At 43.3% G+C, this 22024-nt stretch overlaps 1 protein-coding gene across 2 annotated transcripts in view; it reads left to right on the forward strand.

Annotated features, from left to right (window-relative positions):
- The first annotated feature begins 4584 nt into the window (after nucleotides 1–4584).
- Nucleotides 4585–22024, forward strand: part of MLXIP (MLX interacting protein) — a 42339-nt gene continuing 24899 nt past the window's right edge. Inside the window, exon 1 of one of the 2 annotated variants that reach the window (XR_011729599.1) lies at nucleotides 4585–5012. Coding sequence is in view for 1 of the 2 variants with exons in the window: in XM_071762705.1 (XP_071618806.1) it covers nucleotides 4642–5012 (371 nt within the window). In the remaining variant the exon portion in view is untranslated. The remainder of the gene's footprint in view (nucleotides 5013–22024) is intronic. The other variant, XM_071762705.1, reaches the window with a different exon arrangement.

Raw genomic sequence — 22024 nt, forward strand, 5'->3', positions numbered from 1 at the left:
TTTAGGAAGAAATAAAATATATAAATAGCACTAAAAATACCTCAAATTTTTCATTAGATAGAAGCATTTATTGGCATTATTGACATCAACAGGTTTAATTATAAACTTCCTTTTCTCTCCTGTGGCTTCTGCTCAGAACTGTTCATTGTTCTGTGGCTTACAAGATGAGGCATCATAACCATATTCCTAGAGGCTTTATTTCTAAACTAGTAATGTTTTATTTACAGCTTATACAGAATACATTCAGATTTTTTAAAAAAATCCAGATTCTAGTGACAACGGACAACTGAACAAGCAGATAGATTTGGGTTCCTTAGACCTGTTATTGTCAGTCTCAAAAGCCAGAGACTTTGACATTATCTGGTATGAAGAAATCCAAAATAGTGTATAAGACTGTTATTAGTCTTTTTTTGAAGTGCCTGATAACATTTATGGGCCAACGGATGTGATTAAACACATTTTTATGCCAGAAAGTACAGATGGGACCAAACCAGAACATCGAATTCAGATCAGCCTGAGGTTTGAAACCAGATCTAAATCCAGCTTTTTTTTTGGCTTGGACCTATCTCTACCAGAAACTTGTTTTATGAACTCACTGTAAAAGGGTTTATTGAAAGCATTGAGATGTGGAGCAGGAGAGATGTAACTCTCTTCCAGATGACTGAAAGTTCTCATACAGCTAATGTTTTAGAAATAGTGCAAATATCCAGAAGTGCTTCCTTGCTACAATGCTGAATGTTGGAGCTTCAGTTACAAATAAATAAAAAATTTTAAAAAAGGAAAAAAAAAAAGGGAAAAAAAAAAAAAAAGAAAAATAGGAAAAAAAAAAAGAAACTAGAAGCAAGCAAGTAAATTAGCTGAGTTTGTGGAACATGTGGGAAGGCCTTCCGAATAAGTGATTTACTCAGCCAAACATTTTATAGCAGAACTATTCCTTGGAATTTTTATGCTTGGGAAAGTAGTTGTTAAACATTCCAAAAAGTGCTGGCACTTACAAAACAACAAAACAAAAAAAAAAATCAACAAGGCAGTATAAAATATTGGTTTTGGGTGGCTATCTTCATACATAAACATTGTCATGTTTTGGAATGTTCTTTATATCTAAGGGCCTGTTAGAAGGTGTAAAGAATTTTGTTTTCTTCAATACCTAATCGTTTTCCATCTTATGATTTGTGTGTGTGTGTGTTGTACAGCAGTATAATTTTTCACTTATTTATTCCATCGGTAGTTATGGTTTGTACAATGTACAATGGTTTCATTTCAAAAATAAAATAAAAAAAAATCACAACGTGAATGCTGTGTGAATACTTTTTATCAAGAAACAACCTCAATTTTTTTTTTTAATTTACAATAAATTTCTGGTTTTATAAATGGTATGTTTAAATGTGCATTCTCTGATGTTGTCTTATTTAGTAACATGTCAAATTATTCACCTTTGAATGGACCAGAGTTGTCTTGATGCTGTAGCAGGACACAGAGCAAGGCTGGGGTACTTTCTTGTTGTAACAACAACAAACATAAATCTGGCCAACGTAATTACAGCAACCTGTGGGATAACTTGGTAATAACTTGGTAATTTAAGGTGCTTATGTTGGCTTGGTGCTTGGCTAATGAGTTGTGGTAACTTAAATTGGAGGGAGAAGAGCACAGTGTGAGAACATGCTTCAGCCTGGAAACGTGCTCGAGTGTGATGCTTGCTAGGGTAAAACTCCTGAAGAGTTTTGGAAAGATTCTTTACATTCTAGGTGGATATAAAGTGTCCAGCTTATTTTTAGTGTTCTGTGTGCTCTGTCCCAAAGTAGCCTGCAGTTTCACCGACAGCTGAACTGGTCTGCTGGCTCTCCACTACCAGAAGGGTGAGCTCCAGCCAGCTTGCCTGCTCCCAGCTTGGTTTCATTGCTTCCACTGCATTTTCAGGGGTGCTCATAGCATGCTCTCATCAACTGCTTAAATTTGCTAACCTGGGAAGAAAACTACCCCTTTTAGTTAGGCTTTTTTCTTCTCTGCATTAGTGAATTGAATCAGCAAACTTATATAAGCTTATATATATTATATATAGGGTGGGACTGGAGAGAGCAGAAAGAACAGGTAGAAATGGGGATGTAATTCAAGATGAGGGCCAGGATTAAAGCTGAACAGGCCTGTGAAGGGTGAAGGAGTGAGCAACAGCCCAGCAGCAGGACAGGACCTGGAGGCTGTCCCTGTGCTTTGCCCAGGAGCAGGACAAGTCACAGAGTGGCTTGGGCTCCCAGCACCTGCAACCAACCCCACAGTCTGAGCCTGTGGGTTAAGATTCCTTGATCTCTTGTGCCTCAGCAGATTGGGAGTGTTTATCTTCCTGTCTGTAGGATAATCTCTTCCTACCAAGTGTGGAGTACATGGAGGGTGTATTTTTTAACAGCTTGACTGTCTCTCTGCTCTGCGTGTATTACAGTCTTAAGTCAGTAAATGGCTGTCTCCTCCTGTGGTAAAAGCCCATGCTCTTGAAGGAACATCACAGAAGATGGTGGCCAGGGCTTCACCTTGCTCTGCAGATTGCTAAAAACCCCACAAATAGTACTCCAAACTTTCTCTGGCCCCCTTAGTGTTTCCCTGTGCATGCAGGAATTCTTGATTGTGCAGGAAAAGATAGCTGGGAGCTTTGACATGAGGATCACTTAAATCCTGACCTTAAAAAGGCAAATAAGAGGTCTGTCTCCAAAATAACTGGGTTTATTTTAAGGGATGCCTCTTTCCTTGCAACTGGTGTTTGCACTGGAGATGAATAGAGGAGGAAATCCTGAACTGCATCAAAAGTTAGTCATAGCTACCCCTATTTTAAAGCATGGTTTGGTGTACTGCTGACTCCTCTTACATTAATATAAAGTAGAAATAAATAGCTTCAAAGCCAATTGGACGGTTGCCTTTTCTTAAATTGTTTTAAGAGCTGAACGTTAGCCTTGATTTTTAAAGATTTCTAACAGAGCCCTCATGAGGGGGCCATTCTTTACTGCTCCTTTCATGTGTGGGTATTTGACCTACCACTCCTCCCCTAAACACAGTGACCTTGCTTGATTTTGTGCTCTCTAATGGAGAATATTAGATCACTGCAAGGGCATAATTGTGATATTGCAGGAATGCCTCATCCTGCTGTGGCCAAGACTTGCTATCTTGACTTTCCCTTGATCTTATTTCTGGTTTTACAGAGCTGAAAAAGCAGCATGTGACAATTAAACGTTTGGTTTGTTTGGTCTTTTTTCCCCCTCCTGAGGATGGCTATGTAGAAGAGCACGCTTTTCTCTTTTCTCTCCTAGAACTCAGAGAATTAAAGAAATTTAATATAAATGCTTTGGAGTATGCCATCTAGAATACAATTGCTTTTCTGGTGATGGAGGTTTGCTCTGCAGAACAAGCGAGAGGTCTTTTCTCTTGACTTTGTACATACATACATATATATACACACACGTGCATATGTATAGGGTTTTGGTGCTGTAAGCTGCTGTTCTCTCCCCAGACTCACACATCTGCTGGCCCTATTGCTGTGCTTTCATGTTGACTTTAAGGATCAATTGCTTCCTTGATGCTTTTGAGAAGGATCAAATCTGAACTTCACTTTTCCTGGAACAATTGTGCTTCCGAGCAGGTACCTGGGTTTGGTGTGAGTCAGCAGGCTGGCAGTGGAAGCTCCATGTCCTTTTCCCTGAATGTTGGCTGATCCCTCCAGCCGTGGTGTCCCCAGCTACTCCTCTATCTGCCCTGGCTTCTTGCAGACTGCTTCTGGAAAATAATAATTTAAACTATTAAAGATAGTGATGGTGAGGGAAATGTTGAATGGATTTGCACTAATCAATCATTCTTCAGTCAGTTCTGGGCTGTCCTCTGCATCGTCTCACGCTTTGTAAGAGCCCTTTTAAGTTTAGGAATGTTTTTTAGGCCTCTTGACGTTGTCCTGCTGGATGGAATTACCACTCTGCATCCTTGAACCCAGCAGCCCCCAGGAGGAGTGGGGCCAATTCATAGGAAGTTATTCTCAGTCAGCAGGGACAGGACAGCAGCAGCGTGACACTTGTGGCAGTGACACCATCCCCGTTCTTGGCGAGGAGGGTGGTGATGCAAGGTGCCCGGTGTCATCATCCGCAGTGGTGTCAGGGGAAGGGTAAAAACATGATGGGTGTCACTTGTGGCCGAGAACTGCCTGGTTCTGGGGGTGTGTGTGAGAGAGAGCAGGCGGGCCGCCCTGCCCTTTCTTGTAACCAAAGGGCAGCGGGGTGAGGGAAGGCAACCTCGCTGGAGGCAGCAGCCTCCTGAGCGATGGCGGGCTGCTGCTTCCACTGAGGGAGAACAGCCTCAGGGGGGGTTTCCAGTGGCCCTGGGGCTGGGTGACGGCGGCCTGGGGCTCTCCCTGAAGGGGACGTTGCCTCCGAGACGGTTGAGAAAGGCAGTGAGAGAAAGCGGCCTCGGGGGTGGCGATGGCGGGCTCAGCCCTCGCCTGAGGTAAAAGCGCCGGCGGCCCGGGCGGGCTCCCGGGGAGCGAGGCGGCTGAGGCGGGAGCGGGGCGGGCTCAGGCCGCAGGGGAGGGGCGGTGGCGGGGGCCGGCCCGGGGCGGAGCGGGGCGGTGGCGGCGCAGAGCGGGCGGCGGGCTCGGCCGGCGGCAGCGGGGCCATGGCCGCCGACGTGTTCATGCGGCCGGCGCGGCTCCTCGGGGCGGCGGGGCCGCTGTCCCCCCGCACGGAGCCCGACGAGGACTCCTCGGACACGGACGATGGGGGAGCCTCGCCGGGCGGAGGGAGGCGGTGCGGGCCGCGGCGGGGGCAGCCCCCGGGTCCCCAGATCATCCACTCGGGCCACTTCATGGTCTCGTCACCTCACAGCGAGCACCCGCCTAAGAAAGGCTACGACTTCGACACGGTCAACGAGCAGACCTGCCAGACGTACCAGTTCGGGGCAGCCCGCGGCGGCGGCGGCGCCGGGGGCCGCCTCAGCATCGACGCCTCCCTCACGAAGCTCTTCGAGTGCATGTCCCTGGCCTACAGGTACCGACAGCCGCCTTGGGCCGCGGGGCGGGGGCGCGGGGAAGGGCGGCTTCGGGGCGGGGGACGGTGCGGAGGGAGCCCCGGGGTGAGTCAGGGCGGTGGGGAAAGCCCCGGCTGGAAGTCGGCGGGGGGGGGGGGCGGGCCGGGGACCCGAGGCCTGAGGCGATCGCTCCCCCCACTCCCCCCGGGGGGAGGAGGGCCCCGTGGGGGCAGCCCCGCGTTGCTTTTCGGCGGTGAACACCCCCCCACACGCACACCCCCCACACCCCACGCGTGGGTGGTTTTGTCGCTGTTGTTTTTAATGAAGTTTGGGATCCTCGCGGGCACTTTCCGTAGGCCGGAGACCACGGCGGGAAAGCTTCGCCCCGGCCCTCGCCGCGGGTGATTGGGGTGAGCGGGGCGGTTGTCAGCGGGGCCGGGAGGAGAGGAGCCGGGGTGAGGCTGTGAAGTGGGAGTGAGCGCTGCCTCTGCGGGCTCTTCCTGGCACTGGAGAACGCTCAGCATCTCCCGGGCAGGCTTGGAGTTAGTGGAAACATCTGGTGCTGAAGAGCCGCGGGAAAAATCCTTGAAGGGCAAAGTAAAAACAGCCCCGGTCTGCGTGAAAACCGGACAGTTTTTCGTTTGTTTTTTTTTTTTTTCCCCCTTCATCCAAATATTATTTTTATAACAAATTCAGTAAAGTGGGATCTGTCATTGTTTCCTTTGTTCCGGTGGTTGCAGCTGGTAGTAGCACTTCCTGGGTTTCTCTGCGCCTTTTGCTCAGACTGAAGTTTTGCTTTTCATCCCTTTAATAAGGCATTATGTTCACATTTACTCCCTTTGTCTGTCATCCAAAATGGAGGCAGAGCTATGGGGTACAAGTGTTTGGAAAAGCTGTGTGCCTGCTCGAGTCTTTTGTTCTGTGTGATATAGCAGAAATTGGATCCAATTTGATGTTCTCGAGCCTATTTTGGAAGCTGATTAAAAGAGATGATGGAAAACGCCTCTGAGCGTATCAGTGGAAATATTTATTTCCATTCATAGTAACCCTGTTATCTTGCAAACAGAAAATTAACTTTGCCCAGCCTAAATTCCTCTATTTAAGTATTACTCATTGAAGAGGAAACAATAGAAGGATCCCTTCTGTACTGTTAGTGGGAAAATGTAATGTAAGGAATCATCTCAAGTTATTAGTTATTGGCAAGAGAGTGAATCTCAGATGTGTATAGAACACAAATGCAAATTCTTTGCATTTATGGAAGAAAAATGTAAAACTTGACTAAAAATCAACCAGTCTGCCTTTATTGTACAAGCTGAGAGGAACGTGCAGAGCAACCACAAGTATTAAAAAGGACAGAGCTAGACTTCTCATCTCTTCTCATTGGCCTCTACCAGCTTTGTATTCTTGGGATTCTGAAATAGAGTCACATCTAATGCAGAGGGATAATTCTGTGATGCTCATTTAACAATACCAGACTCTGATGTAGATGGATAAACTAAGCAGCTACTCTGTTTTAGCAGAAAGAATTTTATCGTGCTTGTTGGTGATAATATGAGGCAAGGTGCAGAAAAATCTTGGAGGCTCTCAAAGAAAAGCATATTCTTGATACTTCTGTACTGGGATACTTCAGGTTTGCTTAGTTACAACCATGGAACAGCCTGCCCAGGTTCAGCCTGCTTACTTGGTGGCTTTGTGATACAATTTTTAAATCTTCCTCAACCAACCAGTTGTAAGCTTGGTTCTAAAAAGGATTACAATAATTTTGGAAAGTCTAATTTGGGGTGATGGACATGGGTATGAAAAGAGGAGTTGTCACCATTTGACCGATGATTGATTAAGCCTGTTGGTTGAACCTCTCTGCCTTAGAAGTCTGTCTGTGTCCTCAGGGAACACAAGACACTCAGGCAGCTGTCTGCTGTGCTGTGCTTCCAGTTTGGTGTGAGAAGTACTGAGTGGCACATGGGGAGGTTTTCAGTGCCTCAGCTGTATCTTTCCCATTGTTGTCTGCCTGATCTGGCACTGGCAAATCACACAGGTTTCATACTGCCTTTGCTGGATAGAAATTCCCTTTAGAAAAGAACTGGGGTTGTGTGTGTGGAAACCAACACCAAAAACTATAAAACGAGGGTGAAGAAGGGTGGTTTTTGCTCTGTGGCTGTTGCAGCAGCAGGACTGAGGGGTGTGAGCTGACTCACCACGTTTCTAGAGCTGGGGTGATGCAGCTATGCTAAACAGAAAAACAAGGAAGTTGCTGTAGCAGAGCTCAGTGTGTAATATTTATTTACACTTGACACCAATCGCAGGTATTTCAGTGTTTAAAGTTTTAAAAAGAAACATGAAGCTGGGTGCTATCCTTTAGCAATGAGCTAGAAAGCAAAATTTCTCTTGATTACCTGGGTCATTGCCTTTTATGATGCATGTGTGCAGGTGACCAAATTTATGCTGCATCACGTTCATGTTGGGGACACACAGTGCAGCCAGGGCTTTTCTAACTGTTCTGTAATTTATTCTTTTTAATAAGGCTTTGTGCTGTTAACTGTCAGTCTTTTTAATGAAAAAAAAAATGCTATTTTTGAACATGAGGGAAGTGATTCCCTCATGCCTTTGACCAGCACAAGCTGACCTGAGTTTAATTTTCATCATAGCTGTTCCAGTCAGGGCTCCACTTACACAGGTTGAAAATCCACATTTCAGATGACCCATTTCACCGGGGAAAATATGACCATAGTGTACTCCCCTGTACAGTTAGGAGATCAAAACAATCTTCTAAATCAATAAGTTACTTATAAACACTGGGGTTTACATCAGGTGTCACGTGGATTGCACTTTATCTAAATGCCACCCCTTCTTCTATAGAGATTGATTGTGGGAATTATACCACACCAGGAAGGGTAAAAGAACCCTGATTTTCCTCTTTTAGCCCCCTTTTCTTGGCCCTTTGAAATATTGTGGCCTTGCAGATCTTGGTGTGTGGGTAGCTGTTATTGACCCGTGGTAGGCAGGTTACTTTAAAGGCAAAAAGATTTTTTAAAATATGCTTTTTGAAACAAAAATGACCTTTGATGCTGTTCATTCTAACAAGAAATTATGCCAGTGGCCTACAGTGGTTATTAAGCAGAATTAAATCAAATGATATGTAATCTTGATATTTAATTTGGTAAAGCCCCTTAATAACTTCACAATTATCCAAATAATTGCATTGCCCAAAAATAACTTCCCCAAACTGAACTGTATTCTGAGATGTTCTGAATGCAGCAGATCATGCAGGTTTTTTCTGAGACTGGGACAAGAGTTTTTTCTTTTCATTTTGGAGAGCTGTTGTCTTCAACAGAAAAATAATGTTCAGCTCCTTGTAGAATGCAGGCTGGAAGCTTATGTGAAGTGAAAAATGAGGCTCTGTGAAAGGACACTGAAAACCATTTATTGCCCTAACAGGATGGAATATGGGGGTGTTAAACTTCCCTGTGGAAAGCTTGGGTTTGGAAACAATGACAAACAGTTTGTTTGAGGTCCAAAACCTGAAATACAGATCTGTGTATTCCAGACTCTGCGTGTGGAGCTCTGAAAAATGTGTGATAGGAATCAGTGGCACTGTGCTGTTTATCTCCAGGGGTTTGAGGCTGAGGTGGTAGTGAAGTAAATCATGCTGGAATGTCTAATGTAATAGTTGAAGGGAGTAGGAGAGACAGTGGAAAAGTGGATTTCTGTTGCTTCTTTAGTTACTTTCTCCAGGTGTAAAATGGATCTGACAGTGCAGACTTGAATTGGTACTCACCCAGGGTGTCTTATCCATGTCCTGTAAGGAAAGAAGAGGTTGATCAGGCTGTGGGACCATGTGAGTGATTAATTTTTTTTACGAAGGTTCCCTCTTGCGGGGCTGAGGGGAAGATCTCTGCAGTTGAGAGGATGGGCTAGTCAGCTGTGTGTGGTCACCTACATCAGGTAAAAACAGAGCACAAGCTCTATTTTAGGAATCATTAAAGGCACTACTCACACTCAGTGTGGGTGGTGCTCGTTTTAAACTTCTGTTACATATTGTTGTGTCAGTCAGTGTCCATCTTACTTAGTGGTAGAGTATGGCAGGGTAAATGGAGATGACTTTGTGGGTTCATTTAGTATTAAGTAGCCTCAGAGTTCTTTTGCCTTCTAATAAGAGCTTAAGGAACATGCCAGGTGTTGCACTTTAAGTAAGAGTGTTAACAGTGGCATCAGGTACTTGTCTAAAGCCTTCTGGATCCTGCTTGTTAAAGAGGAGAGTGGGCTCTGGGAACCTTTTGAAAAGCTTGCCAGGTCATTTCCAGATCTCATCTCTCCTCTTTAGCAATCTGACCCCTTCACTTCATGCAGATATAAGCCAAAAATATTCCCTTCATCAGTGCACTGACGTTAGGGATCAGCTTGTTCCCAAAGCACCTTTGCCATATATTCTTTGTTAATGCAGTGGGTGTTTGGGGAAATTCTTAGCTAGAGATTTATGGCTCGAGATTGAAAACTTGCAGAGTTTAGTTATATATTTTTACATGCTGATTGTAGAAACTGCTCTGATAAAAAGAAAAATCTATATTCATCCTGTGAATTGAGCCTGACTCAAGCAGAGCTGCTGTGCTACAAGTTCTTGAGGTGAAGGGTCATTTCAAAGGAAGGATGCTATATTCAGAGTGCAGTATGAATTAGGACATTGTTACTGAGCCTCTTACCTTGCTTATGTCAAATGCTTGATATAGTCACAAGCTTTTAAGCTCTGTGTAAGACGCACTTTTAAATTCCACCTTGGCAACCTTGAACCTCAGGAAGGTTTGCAGGAAGATCACTGAACTGCTCTCGTTTCAAAGATGCATCTATTTTGCCAAAGTACACATTTAATAATGGTGGTGTGAAAAATGCCCTGGTTGAAATCAAGGTTTTGGTGTTGTTAGGGCTACACATGACTTACAGGAGGAAGAAAAGATAAATTGTGTGGACAGAGCTTTAGATACAGTAGCAATGTATATATTTTTTGTTGTTTCTGGCTATTTTGGTGAATCTGCAGCTCACAAGATTTTAGTGGTTTATGTGGACCCTGCTGTGCAGGGTGTTACTGCAGAGATGTGGTGCACAGTAGTCATATTTTTCATTAAAAAAGCACATTGTTGGTGCTATCTTTTGATTTACCATTTAATCGACGTGGTGTTTTTTGTAGTTCTCTTGTGTTTTCACACAGGAAACAGATGTTATTTTCTGGCTTAATTACAACATGATTTCATAATCTTAATTTTTGATGGGTTGCTGAATTAGGAAAGAGGGAGCTAGTTTGTCCTCAAATTGCCAGTTCTCAATAACTTTTACGTTGCCTGAAAAAAGCTTGGCTGAACTGTGAGATTTGGAATTAGTTCTAGTGAAGATTCTGTGTTGCACGATTATGATGTGCTTTGAATGGAGTTTGATGGCAACAGAAATTAGCACATTGATTTCCATTTCTCACCCTTTTTCTTCTTTTAATTTCTTTCTTCTGAGTGGAAAGAGGAATTAAAGCCAAGAAACCTGAAATTCAGGTCTTAGCTTTACTCATGTTTTTCCACATGCTTCTTTAGTAGGTCACTGAATCATTCTTGTTTATTACTCTCCTGTGTAGGGGAAAAAAAATCCATGCTTTTGGAAGGCAGAGTTGATATCACAGTTACTTCAGCAGCTGTTTATCTGTCTGTGTATCCTAAAACTATGATTAATCTTAATCAAACAAAAGGGTATCTAGTGGTGCAGCAAGCTGGAAAGTGGTGGGGAGGAATAAAGGGAGCTTTGTAGCCATATCCAGCTGATGGCTTGGGCATTTCTGAGGTGTCAGAGGGGCATTTTAAATTTGTGCAGAAATTGGCTGGCTTGAAGCAGAGAGCAGATACTCCAGTTGTTTTGTGTGAGTGGGATTTTTCCCCTCATAACAGTACTCAGAGATCTGCTGCAGAGAAAGATGAGTTGGGGGGGCAAGGAGTGAGGCCAGGAGCACACTGAGATGGGGAGCAGACAGGATCTTTGAGGAATGCATTGAATGAATTACAAGGGCCAAGATAAAGCTACACAGTGGGCTGGATGGTGTTGACAGAGGAGGTCACAGGAGTGGAAACAGGAAGAAGAAAAAAAGTAAGATATTGTGAAGTTCAAGTCAAACAAATGATTTTTCAGCTGAGTGGGTGAGCTTGAGCCCAGGTTGCAAACTCTCTGGACACATGGGAGGGAGGAAATGCTCAGCAGCAGGGTTGGATGGAATGGCAGCAAGGAAAGGGAGGTCTCTGAGGATGCTAGGGATGTTGTGGGGAAGTAAAAAGATTATTCTGGGAGGAGACCTGATAAAAAGGATGAAGGTGAAGGGGTACTGATGAGATGGGGAGGGAGGAGGTCAGGAGAAATAGGTATGAAAGGGGAGATGGTATGGAAAGTAAGAGTAGATGATTGAAGGTGTGGTTGGAGTCAAAGAAGTCCAGCATTTTCTTCCCTATGCTTTGATCTGTGATGGAAGAGGTAGATAGGAAGCACTTCAGAAGCGAGTGCCTGATAAGGGGAGAGAGTGAACCAGATGGACTCAGATATGGAAGTCAGGGATGATCATGCAGTAAAATGAGAGCAGGGGTGCCTGGTTGGGCTCTTCTGATGCTGCTTTGATTCCTTTTGCTGCTAGAGAAAAAAGGTTTGTCTTTTTAAAACAACAATAAAAAAAACCCTTATCAGTTTAGAAACTTGAAGCAGCTTGAATTTAATCTGGTATTTAATTTTTAATTAACAGACGTCAGGCTATATGTTAGGTACTTCCTCTCCTTTGTATGCAGAAATTAATTGCTTTTACAGTTTTCCTTCATCTGTCCTTTGTTATTTTAACATCGCTGGCACAATCAGTTTCTTTAAAGACAAAACTTCTAAGCTGCTTTTGAGGCAAACAACAAACTTTCTAAACTCTTTGATGGCCACAGGAATATTTTACAGCATTCATACAATTTTCCTTTCAGTCTGGGAAGGAAACCTTTAACATGTCTATAAAACAACTATTAAGGTGATTAGGAAAAGTACTTGTTTCAGTCACCTCCAAAGAAAATAGAGTTGGTGCTTTGTGTTTCAGGCAGTGATGGAAAAAACTGAATCAGATTGTTTTCAGTGCAAGCTCGAGTTACACCATTGTCACAGTTTCTGAAGCAGGAAGGCTTGAAAAATGGGGTTAGGAAAAGCAAGGTCTTCCAGAAATCACTTCTGATAGTTTTACTACTAGAACAGAAATTCTAAACGTGGTCTTTTCAAAATGATTTTTTTGTTTGTTTGCTCAAATGGGAGTTGGAAGCTAATTTTTGATTGTTTATTTTGAATACAGAAGACACCTTCTTGGTGCCATTCATAATGTAATTATTGTAGACGTCTCTTTCTTTGTAAGGAAAGCAGCCATCACCATCGGAAATGTTCCGGTGTGTGCTTGCCACAGCTTATTTACTTTGTGACACGAGTACAAAGCTTTTTGCTAGCCCTTAGTTTCTTGGCTTGTTGATCTTAGATAAACCAGTTAACTGCTTTTTCCTCCCTTTCTCCTGACTGAAAAATGACTAAAACAGACTCCACAGTTCAGAGACCCAGGTGTGTGTACTGGCATGAAGTTTCCAAGTGACCTAACACAGGAGCCTAAAAGGAAGGCTTATCAAAGATGACTCTTCAGCTGCAAACTTAAATAATAAAGGAAAAGAGGCAAACGGGGGAAAGATTTAGGAGGGGAAGAGGAAGATGTGTGGCTTGCTGATACCTCTGTCAGAAAAGCTGCTGGCCTTTGTAACTGATGAGGAGCTGTACAGATGCAAATTACAGGGTAATAAAACCAGGCTGGTATTTTAATGGTAATTATAATGCTTCTGGAAGGCAGTGTTCTGCTGGGTGCCTTTGGCATTCCCAGAACTGCTCCCTGCAGTGACTGCAGTTGTGGTTCTGAGAGGCATCATCTCTTTCCTCATACAGTAGCCAAGCAAGCTTGAATATTGGGAGCTTCAGCTCTGGGTTCCTGGGTCTGTTGTTGGTGTTTGCCTTCTGGAGAATCTTGAAAACCTTCCTGCTTTTGTAATAACAGGGAGCTGCCTTATTCATAGAGAAATTTGGATTTTTCACCTGTGGAAAGTTTTGTTCTGCTTAGGAGCATAAATGGCCTCATCTTCCTTAAGCTGTCAAATGCTAAATGGCCATGTGAGGCATGATCCCCTTCTGGGACAAAGATTCATCCACAAGGTGAAAATACCACTCCAGTTAGCTGAAGGACATGACTCCATGGTTCTCTGAGTTTTGGGGGGACAGCTCAAAACAGAAGAGCTGAAGCTGCTTTCAGCCGAAGGAGCAAAGGATGGAAGCTCAAGAGATCTCCCTTCCTTAGTCCTTAAAGAGTTGTTCTTCATACAAATACAGGGTTCTGATTTTGCTACAGCTTTGTTTCTGATTGAGCATGGAAAGGCTTCTTCCATCTCAGCTGGGAGATGAAAAGGTGGTCTTGTCTTTGCTGGTGTTAGGTGGGGTTTGCTTGTGAATAAGAGCAAGAGTTGAAGAGCTGAGCCTTAAGGGTTACCAGGGGGGTAAGATGATCCTAACAGTCTTGCTCTTGTGTCATGAGTTTGTCCTTCTTGAGAAAGAGCATTGCTGTTGGTAGTTTTGGGGTGAGACAGGAGCTGCATTGTTCATACTTTGTTTTGCAAATCTGGGGGAAGGTGGCAGTTTGCTGGTGTGCCCTGCTCTGAACCCTCTGTGTGGTGTTCAGGTCCTCAGCACTGCTTGCCTCCCATCCCTGCTCTGCCCTGGAATTCTTCTAAAAGAATCCTGCTTGAGTGGATGCTTCAGAGCCAAGTGTGTCAAAAGCCTTACTGCCACAGAACAGTGGTGGTAAATACAGGAGCTGGGTCCTGCCAGGCTGGGTGCAAGAGGTGTACAAGACTGTTCTGTCCTGAGGAGTTTGTATCTTGTACTGCTGCTTAGAACAGATGTGCAGAAGCAAACAGGATGAGGCCTCTTCTTGTCACTGATGAATCCAAGAGTGAAGCCTGTTAGTCCTCAAATACCAGCAAAGTTTTCTTAAGTGATACAAGATCCAAGAAAACATCGCAGAGGCACCAAGGAGGCTTTTGCTGCTGGAATCTGTCAAGTTCATTGTTTTCAGAGCTCTCTAGCCTGAGATGTTTACTCGAAATCCTGGCCTCCCTTTCCCTCTGGGACTTTGTTTACTCTCCCTTCCCTCAAGGTCCCATAGTAACGGGTGCTCTGCCTGCAGCAGTTCAAGGACACATCAGCAGAAGGGACCTTGGCCAGCATGGCTGTGAGACCTCTGTGTAGCAGGGCTGCAGTGAATGCAGCCAGACCACTTTCCCAGCCCACGTGAGTTGGTTGTCCCAAGCACTCTTCTTGTCTGTGTCACTCTGTCTGTGCCAGGGGCTCTGTTGCCTTGGCTGAGTTCTTATCCTGTGAAATTCTAATGCAGGGCAAGGGTTAGGCTCAGAACATCAAACCAGAGAGCCCAGGCCTGTGTGGTGGTGGTGTTGTGTCTTGGGAGCAGCTGGAAAAAAGTGACACTGGGGTTTCACAATAGACCTAAAAATAACTTAGGCTCAGTGCATTTAGTTACTGTCTAGCAACTGGACATCCATGTGAGTGTCCCTGCCAGACATCACAGGCTGGTCTGCTAAATTCTTCTGCTGCATCTTGCATCACATTATTTTAGGCTGCTATTAAAATTATTCACTGTTTGTCTTCACTATTGATACCATTCCCAGGGAGACAGGGACCAGATGGAGCACTAATTGTGGAAGAGCTTCTCAGTTCTTTGTGATTCTTCTTTGAAGTCCATGTCTGCTCTTCTTCATCTTCTTTATCATGCAGACTTCTGGGGCTGTGGCATGACACTGGAGGTAGCTTGTGGTAGTTATTGAACACTATCACTTCACAGTGTGTCAGGGACAGAAGTGATCAACAAGGTGAAAAAGAAAAGGCATATGTGAAAAAAGGAAAATTAAATATTGTGAAAAAAGGAAAATTAAATATTTTTAAAAAAGGAAATAAAAGGAAATATCTGTGCTGTGTGCTGGCAGCTGTTAGAGAAGTGCCAAACAGGAAGAGGCCAGTGGGACATCTCACTGCCTTCCTGGTCTCCCAGCTGATGGCTGTGGATGTTATCTGCTGCCACTTTTCCCAGAGCAAAGAATGGTATCATTTGTTATTTTCTAGGCTGGTTGATCTCTGCTCATTCTGATGAATATCTGGGTGTTTGTATAGAAGCTGTAGCAGTGTGAGTAAGCTTATCCATGACAAGTCAAGCTCTGCTAATAGTATTTGCAGTGACAACTGCCTGCATCAGAACCTGACATATTTGAGTGAAGTCCTGGTTCTGCTAAGCTGCATTGTGGATTCAGGAACAGGCTCTGAAAATTGCTTGTCTGTTAGCAGCACAGAAAGATCTGGATGTTATGCACCATGCTTCTCATGTTAGCTCATTCCATACAGTGTCCAGAGGAGGTATAAATGCTTCCCTGTATACATCCAAACTCCAGCATATCCACACAGATACTTGAGTCTAATCCAGCTTTCTGGTTGCTTGGTAAACATCTGTCCCTGACAGGATGGAGGTTGTGAAAACTTGGAGAGAAAATTAGATGGTGGCTTGCCAGATGTGGGAAAGCATGAGGCAGTGAGAAGGAATGATACACTTGGTTCTGCTTTCTGTAACACAGCTTTTGAGAAAGGGATTGTAGTGGTGGGGAGTGAGTGACATGGGAACATATGCAAAGATTCCTTTTCTGGGTTTGAGAGCGTGGAACTTGTAGAAAGGAAGGACTAAGTCAAAGAATTTGGATGTTGTTGTGAACGACTTAGAGCTGCTACAGAGTCAGAGGAGTTGGTTGCATATTTTCAGCTTGTTTCAAGTGAACCTGGTGTTGGAAGAACCAACTTGAATCAAAGATGCAGGTATTGTCAAGGAGGAAACTGCACTTCAGGTAATTAACAACCATGTTTGGCACCTAAAACCTGAAAACAGAGAGATTGTGAAATAGCTGAGAGCCAGAAGCTATCTAACCAAAAGCTGGGACATCTGAGTCATTGCAGTACCCAACACAGTGCTTTTCTTCTATTACAAAAGTCAGCATCCCTCTTGTCAAAGCAGAGATCTGCCAAATCAATGCACATATTCAACTCACCCAGGTTTATTGGGAGGAAAAAAATTAAAATGCTGTTTCTGTAAGCACAGCAAAAGGAGAAATAATGTAGTTCTTCAAGGTCACTTTTAGGAAGGAAGTTTTCCAGCCTTTTCTAAATAAGAGACCTGTCTTCTGCCACACAAAAATTACAGCTTTAGAGTGCTCTTGTGTTGCTTGGTACAGAAACATGTGTTTTCTTCAGGGCAGCACAGACAGTAAATAATAAATGTCAGTGGCATTTGGGTCTGAAAGCTGCAGATAAGCCAAGTTTGTGTTGCTTCATGGTTTTTTCCTGTGATATCAGCTTAATTCTGTGCTGCTGCCTTCCCTAAGTGGCTGCCTGAAGGCACTGGACATTCCACTGGACTGTGAAAACAAACAGCCAATATGTTTGTGACTTGGGTGAATCTGTGATCTGAGTCATTCCTCTTATGAGGAGGGGTAATCAGTAATTAAATGGCATGGGAAAAAGAGCCATTCCTGTGTTCTGGTGTGAAGTAGTTAACCCTTCATAGGAACCATGTGATTAGACTTTGCTCATTAACTTTATCAAGTCAACAAATGTTATTGAAGAGCACAGCTCTGCTTAGTGACTCTTAGGTAGCCACAGAAATCTGCAAAAAAAGCCAACTCATTGCTCTTTCTAAGAAAGTTTTGCTCTGTGAAGGCTGATGTTTAGGAGCCCATCCCACTTGAGCATCCCATTTGTTTTCAGTGTCCAGCCACACAAGTAAAACAATCAAATCTCCAGTAAAAATCTAAACAGAACTTAAGGAGCCCATTTAATTAAAAGCTTAAATGCCTTTATTAGCATTTTTATTAGCACATGAGTAAGCTTGGGGTATGACCTCTGCATGTGGTGATTATAGGCTGTGTGCATATAGCAGGCTTTTAAAATGGGGAGACAGATCCTAGGACATTTAGAGGGAGAGCTTCTTTCTGTAGCAATTAATGTGTAAGAAATCTTATTTACCTTTCACTTCATTTAAAGGGGCTTTAAAAGGTGAAAGCTGAGGCTGGTTGATTTTGGAACATGATAAAAAACATTCAAAGAAGAGACTCGTGTTAAGGTCATTTAGTGGCAGGTGGTTTTGGGTTTTGCTGTTTGTAGGAAAATACTGGAAAGTGCTGATATTATCATGTTTTATTTGGGAAGTCACCACTTGCTTTGGGCTGTAAACCATCTTGGCCCTGCTTGTGTCTTTTAACTGCATGGGTGAGAATTTCTGAACTGTTTTGCTGGTGGTTGCTGTAAGCACAGGAATGGCTATATAAAGTTATATTGCAATAAAAACATGGTCTTTTTTCTGACACTTGCTATGAATAATAAGGTTAAATATTGCTTTCTAAATTAACTTCTGTGATACTTTCATCAGTTCCCTGTGCTGAGTCTAATGACCATGACCACCATCATTATGAACTCTTCACCATGACTGGAGTCCCTTTCCTAAGGACAGGGCTGAGCTCTCTGTCTGTGTGTGGGATCCAGGCATCTCCTTAGGCTTGCACAATCCTAAATGGGCAACCAGAGCCATCTGGGAAAAGCCTGATGAGGATTGTGTGTCACCAGTCTGTTCCCCTGCCCGTGTCCCAGTTCATGAAGGCAGGGTCACTGGCACAGCCTTTCCTGCAGTGCTCCAGACAAGTTTCAGAGCTGCTCAGTCAGCTGGTGACCCAGGGGTGAAGGTCTCTTTTTTCCAGCCCTCATTCCCTGAATCTTCACCCTGTGGTCTTTGGTGAATCCCAGGGCTTTCACTGCTGTGCTTTGAGGTGTGTTCACAGCCCGATGGGGTGTTCACCCCTTAGCTGAAGGGCTGGTTTTGGGGAAGGCATCATCAAAGCATTTCTTGGCACATGGATCTAACGAAGCTCTAAGCAGAGATTTTTCCTATGAGGGGCACGTGGCCTTTTAGAGGTGATTTTATTTTTTCTTTACCTCTTTTTTTTTTCCCCCGCAATCTTTTCTGTAATTTCTGGAAGCACTTTTCTCCCTACATTATCTTTCTGTGGGATTGTGTTGGTTCTTTTTTTTTTTTTTTTTATTTTTGATTTGTCAGTAGCCTTAGTAGTAACCCAGGGGTGCCTTTAGCCTCCTTCTGTCTTTTGTGTAGTTTCTGGTTCACCTTTTGTATAAACTGAACAAACTAGGGACAGCTGCAGTCCCGGGTCTTTGTTTCACCAGGGGAGAGCTGGGGGAGCCTCTCCTCTTTCTAAAGAAGAGACTTAAGTCGCTTCCAGAGTAAGATCCCTGAAGTCTCACAGGATATTTATAGGCTTGGGCAGGGAGTGTTACACTATCCTCTGGGGCAGAAGTGCTGGTTTCAGGTTTCTCTGCCTGTTGAGCACGGAAAACAGCCCTGGGTCCCTGGCTGTCCGGTGCTGATCTGCTGTGCTGGTACCGTCTGTTTGGGTTTTTCAGAAGCTCTGTGCCTGGAAAGTCTTTGAACCATAATTTAGGTGATCAAAGCCAGGTCCCAGATCATCACATCTTGATCAGTTTATTAATTTAGGCTAAGGCCTTAGCATTCAAAGGATCCTGACATGTTCATAGCCCTGTAGAGGAGGGTCCTTGCTAACAGCTGTTTGTAATGAAGATTCTGAGCAGGTTGAGCAAAAGCCAGGGACAGAACTCAAGTGGTGGGAAGAAATGGAAAATTTCAAAAGGCTGTGAAACAAGTGAGTAGGATCACTTCCCTTTACACTGGAGATGCTCTAAAAATGGTACTTCTCACTCTGCCTGAGAGAGCACAAGAAACACTTCAAAACCAAGTGAAACAAGATGTATTGTGCTCCTAGCAGATCCCAGAAATAGTTTAGAAAATGTGAATATTTTAACATCTATTTGTAAACAGAAGAAACTTCTGCTGAAGAGATAAAAACGTCTTTTATTCTCTAGTTAAACAGGAGAAGGATAAAGAATTCTGTTTTTCCATTGACTGAACACAAGCTGAGAAAAAGCAATGAAAAAAATAATGTGGGTGCAGGTCAGTTTAATTCTTAGTTTTATACCATTTTCATATCGAGCATATTAAAATGCTTCATAAATTATTCTCATGCTGAGGAATGTGTAAATTGCATTATGTAAATCTAATACTGGCTAAAACATACTTTTGCTATTAGTATTTCTAGTATGGGGCATGTGGCTGGGGTATGATCAGGTGGCATTCTGTCCTCACTTTGCCACTGACACACTTTGTGGCCATGGGCAGCTGCTCTCAGGCTTGATATTTCAGATTTGGGCAAATGAAAGTAGTGGTACTTGCCTCTCACCTTGGATCTCAAAGCACTGTGTAAGTTCTGGATGTTGGGGTCTTTTTTCAGGATGGTATCTGGTTGTTCTTTGAAAAAAAGGTCTTGAGTTCTAAAAGTTTTGAGGTATGTGATGTTTTATAAAGTTTTAATGCTTATAAAAGATGTGATTTGTGGAGAGGGACAAGTTTAAGTACAGCAGGGGTGAAGAAGAGGTTTTGGTCAGGAGTTGGCAGCCCCAGATGCTGATGGTGAGGCCTCATTCTCAGCCATTTAACTGCAATATTATTGACATTATTTACAAAGCTTTTTCTGCTTTCTTGCTGCTTCAGCTGTGTAGTAAAGTGAGTCAGTGTTGGAATAGCAGGAACATTTTTAGAAATATCTTTTGATTTCTGACTGGAAATGAGAAACTGTCTTAAATATTCCGAGTCTTTAAATAGACACTGGCTGGAGGACACCAGAGCCTCCAGGTCTCCTTGATATTTGTACTGCTCTTTATGTTCCCCTTAGCTCTGTGCTATTTCCACACTCTTTTTACCCTTTCATACCTTGCATTAAACCTGCTTTTCTTGAAACCATTTCTCCAGTGGTCCTTCCCAGCTGTCTGCAAGCCTTCCTCCTCAGGTAGCAGCTCTTGGCCGTATCATGTTTGGATAAAATGAAACTGTGAGGCTCCTTTCCTTGGCTGGTGTGGTGGTGACACAAAAAGCTGTCAGTGTAGATGTGATAATACTGTCAAAAGGAGAGTTTTCCAGCTCTGCAGAGGCTGTGGGACAGAGTCCTGGCAAAGCCCTGTGCTGCTGGTGTGAGCCAGGGCAGTGCTCACTGAGTCTGTTTGGCATGGACATGGCCTTATCAGAGCAAGAGCCCAGACCCTACAAACCTCCATGTGTGCAAATTAAGTTAAACTACCAAGCTTCACTTCAAATAATGCTCAATTTGTAAAACAAGTAAATGAAGGTTTATGTTTGGGACAGGAGTCTTTGTTTTTGGCATATGACTGAGCTTTTATTTTCCTGCTCCTTTTCAGGAGGTGCTTACCTCAGTCTTCCTGGGTGAAACCAGTCTAGATAAGGTGTTCCTTGGCAGGTGTTGCAGTTCCAATTTGCCAGTGGACAGCTTTGTTGGTTTTGTTTTGGCTTGTTTTGTTTTGTTTTAACATTTCTTTACACTTTTTTAACACCTTAACACTTTTATTTAACACATAATACTCATGATAGAGGAAAAATGTGTCAGTTCTAGTACCTCTGTCTTCAAGACTGAAGTTCCATTTTTAAAAGGAGATGAATCAAACTCTGGGGAGGGTTTTGGTGTTTTAAAATCTTTGATGCAGCTTCAGCACAAAGCTCCCTGTTGTTGTTTATGGAGTGCAGGAAGTGAAACATCCCCCCATAAACCTGGAGCTGGCTACTGCAGGAGGGCTTCAGGTGAGGAGGATGAAGTAAATAACCAAGAAAATGAGCTCCCCTAATGCTTGCTTTTAAAAGGGACTGGGATCAGTATCCCAGGGCTGGAGCTGGTGTGACTTTGTAGGTGTGAATAGTAAGATGCTAAATCATGCCCTCCTCACAGGTCCTACACACTCTGACTCAGTGTAGAAATGTTTTTGTTTCACTTGCCTGCCTCTTTGCTCCAGCACACAATGCATATAATCTGATTCTCTGAATGAACCTTTGTTTGGGAAAATATTGTTAGTTTTGGCTCTTGGAGAGCTGAGCTGACAGGCCCAACTCCCCAGCAAAACAGATTGGAGATTAAAAAACAAACTAACACCACGCCTTCAAAAAAAAAACTGCTGGGGGGAAGCCAGAATGTTCCTTTTCTGTATTGCTGAAGAAGCTAATCTATTTAGCTACTGTAATATCAAATCAGATTTTTTTTTCCTATTACTAAAATTAAGAGCCTCATTACCACCACCTGAAATTAAAGGAAAAATCTTACTCAAAAGATTTCAGGATCGTGTACAGGGAGGAATCAGGGGGAAAGAAGACACAGAGGAAGTGGGAAGATCCAGACCAGGTATTCTCTGAGTGCAAAAATAAAAAAAAAAAAATGCTGCTGAGCTAGGAGCCAACTCTGGCTAGAGAGTTCCCTTGTCCATGCTTATCAAAACAAGTGAAAGAGGGTGGAATGAGAGGTTTACATGTACAGTGTCACAGAAAATGTGTCCCACTTCTAGCACTCTCACTCTCCCTTCATAGCCATATAATTCAGCCTCACTCTTTCCTTATTTTTAAGCAAGAGTTCATGCATTTTTTCCTTCAAGGGGTGTTTTAAAGATTTATTCTTTTGTGCAGCATTTGGTTAACTATAGGATAGTTTGATAGCAAGAAATTCCTTGCTCAGCAACATTCACATGTTGTGGTGTGGAGAATGAACTTGATTTTTTTTTTTTTTTTCTGAGTGAGGGAAAGGGATTTTTCAAACTGGTGTTTATGGTGAAGTCTTCCATATTCTATTGGAAAAGGATTTGAAACATAATGCTATGGCACTGTTCTGACTGATCCTGAGATAGGTAAACAATGGGGAACTGCAAATTGAATCAGAAACTTAATAAAGCATTTGAGCTGTGTAAAAAAAAAAAAAAAAAAAAAAAAAAAAAAGGCAGGTAG

The sequence above is a fragment of the Heliangelus exortis genome, chromosome 19 (genome assembly GCF_036169615.1).
Source record: "Heliangelus exortis chromosome 19, bHelExo1.hap1, whole genome shotgun sequence".
NCBI lineage: Eukaryota > Metazoa > Chordata > Aves > Apodiformes > Trochilidae > Heliangelus > Heliangelus exortis.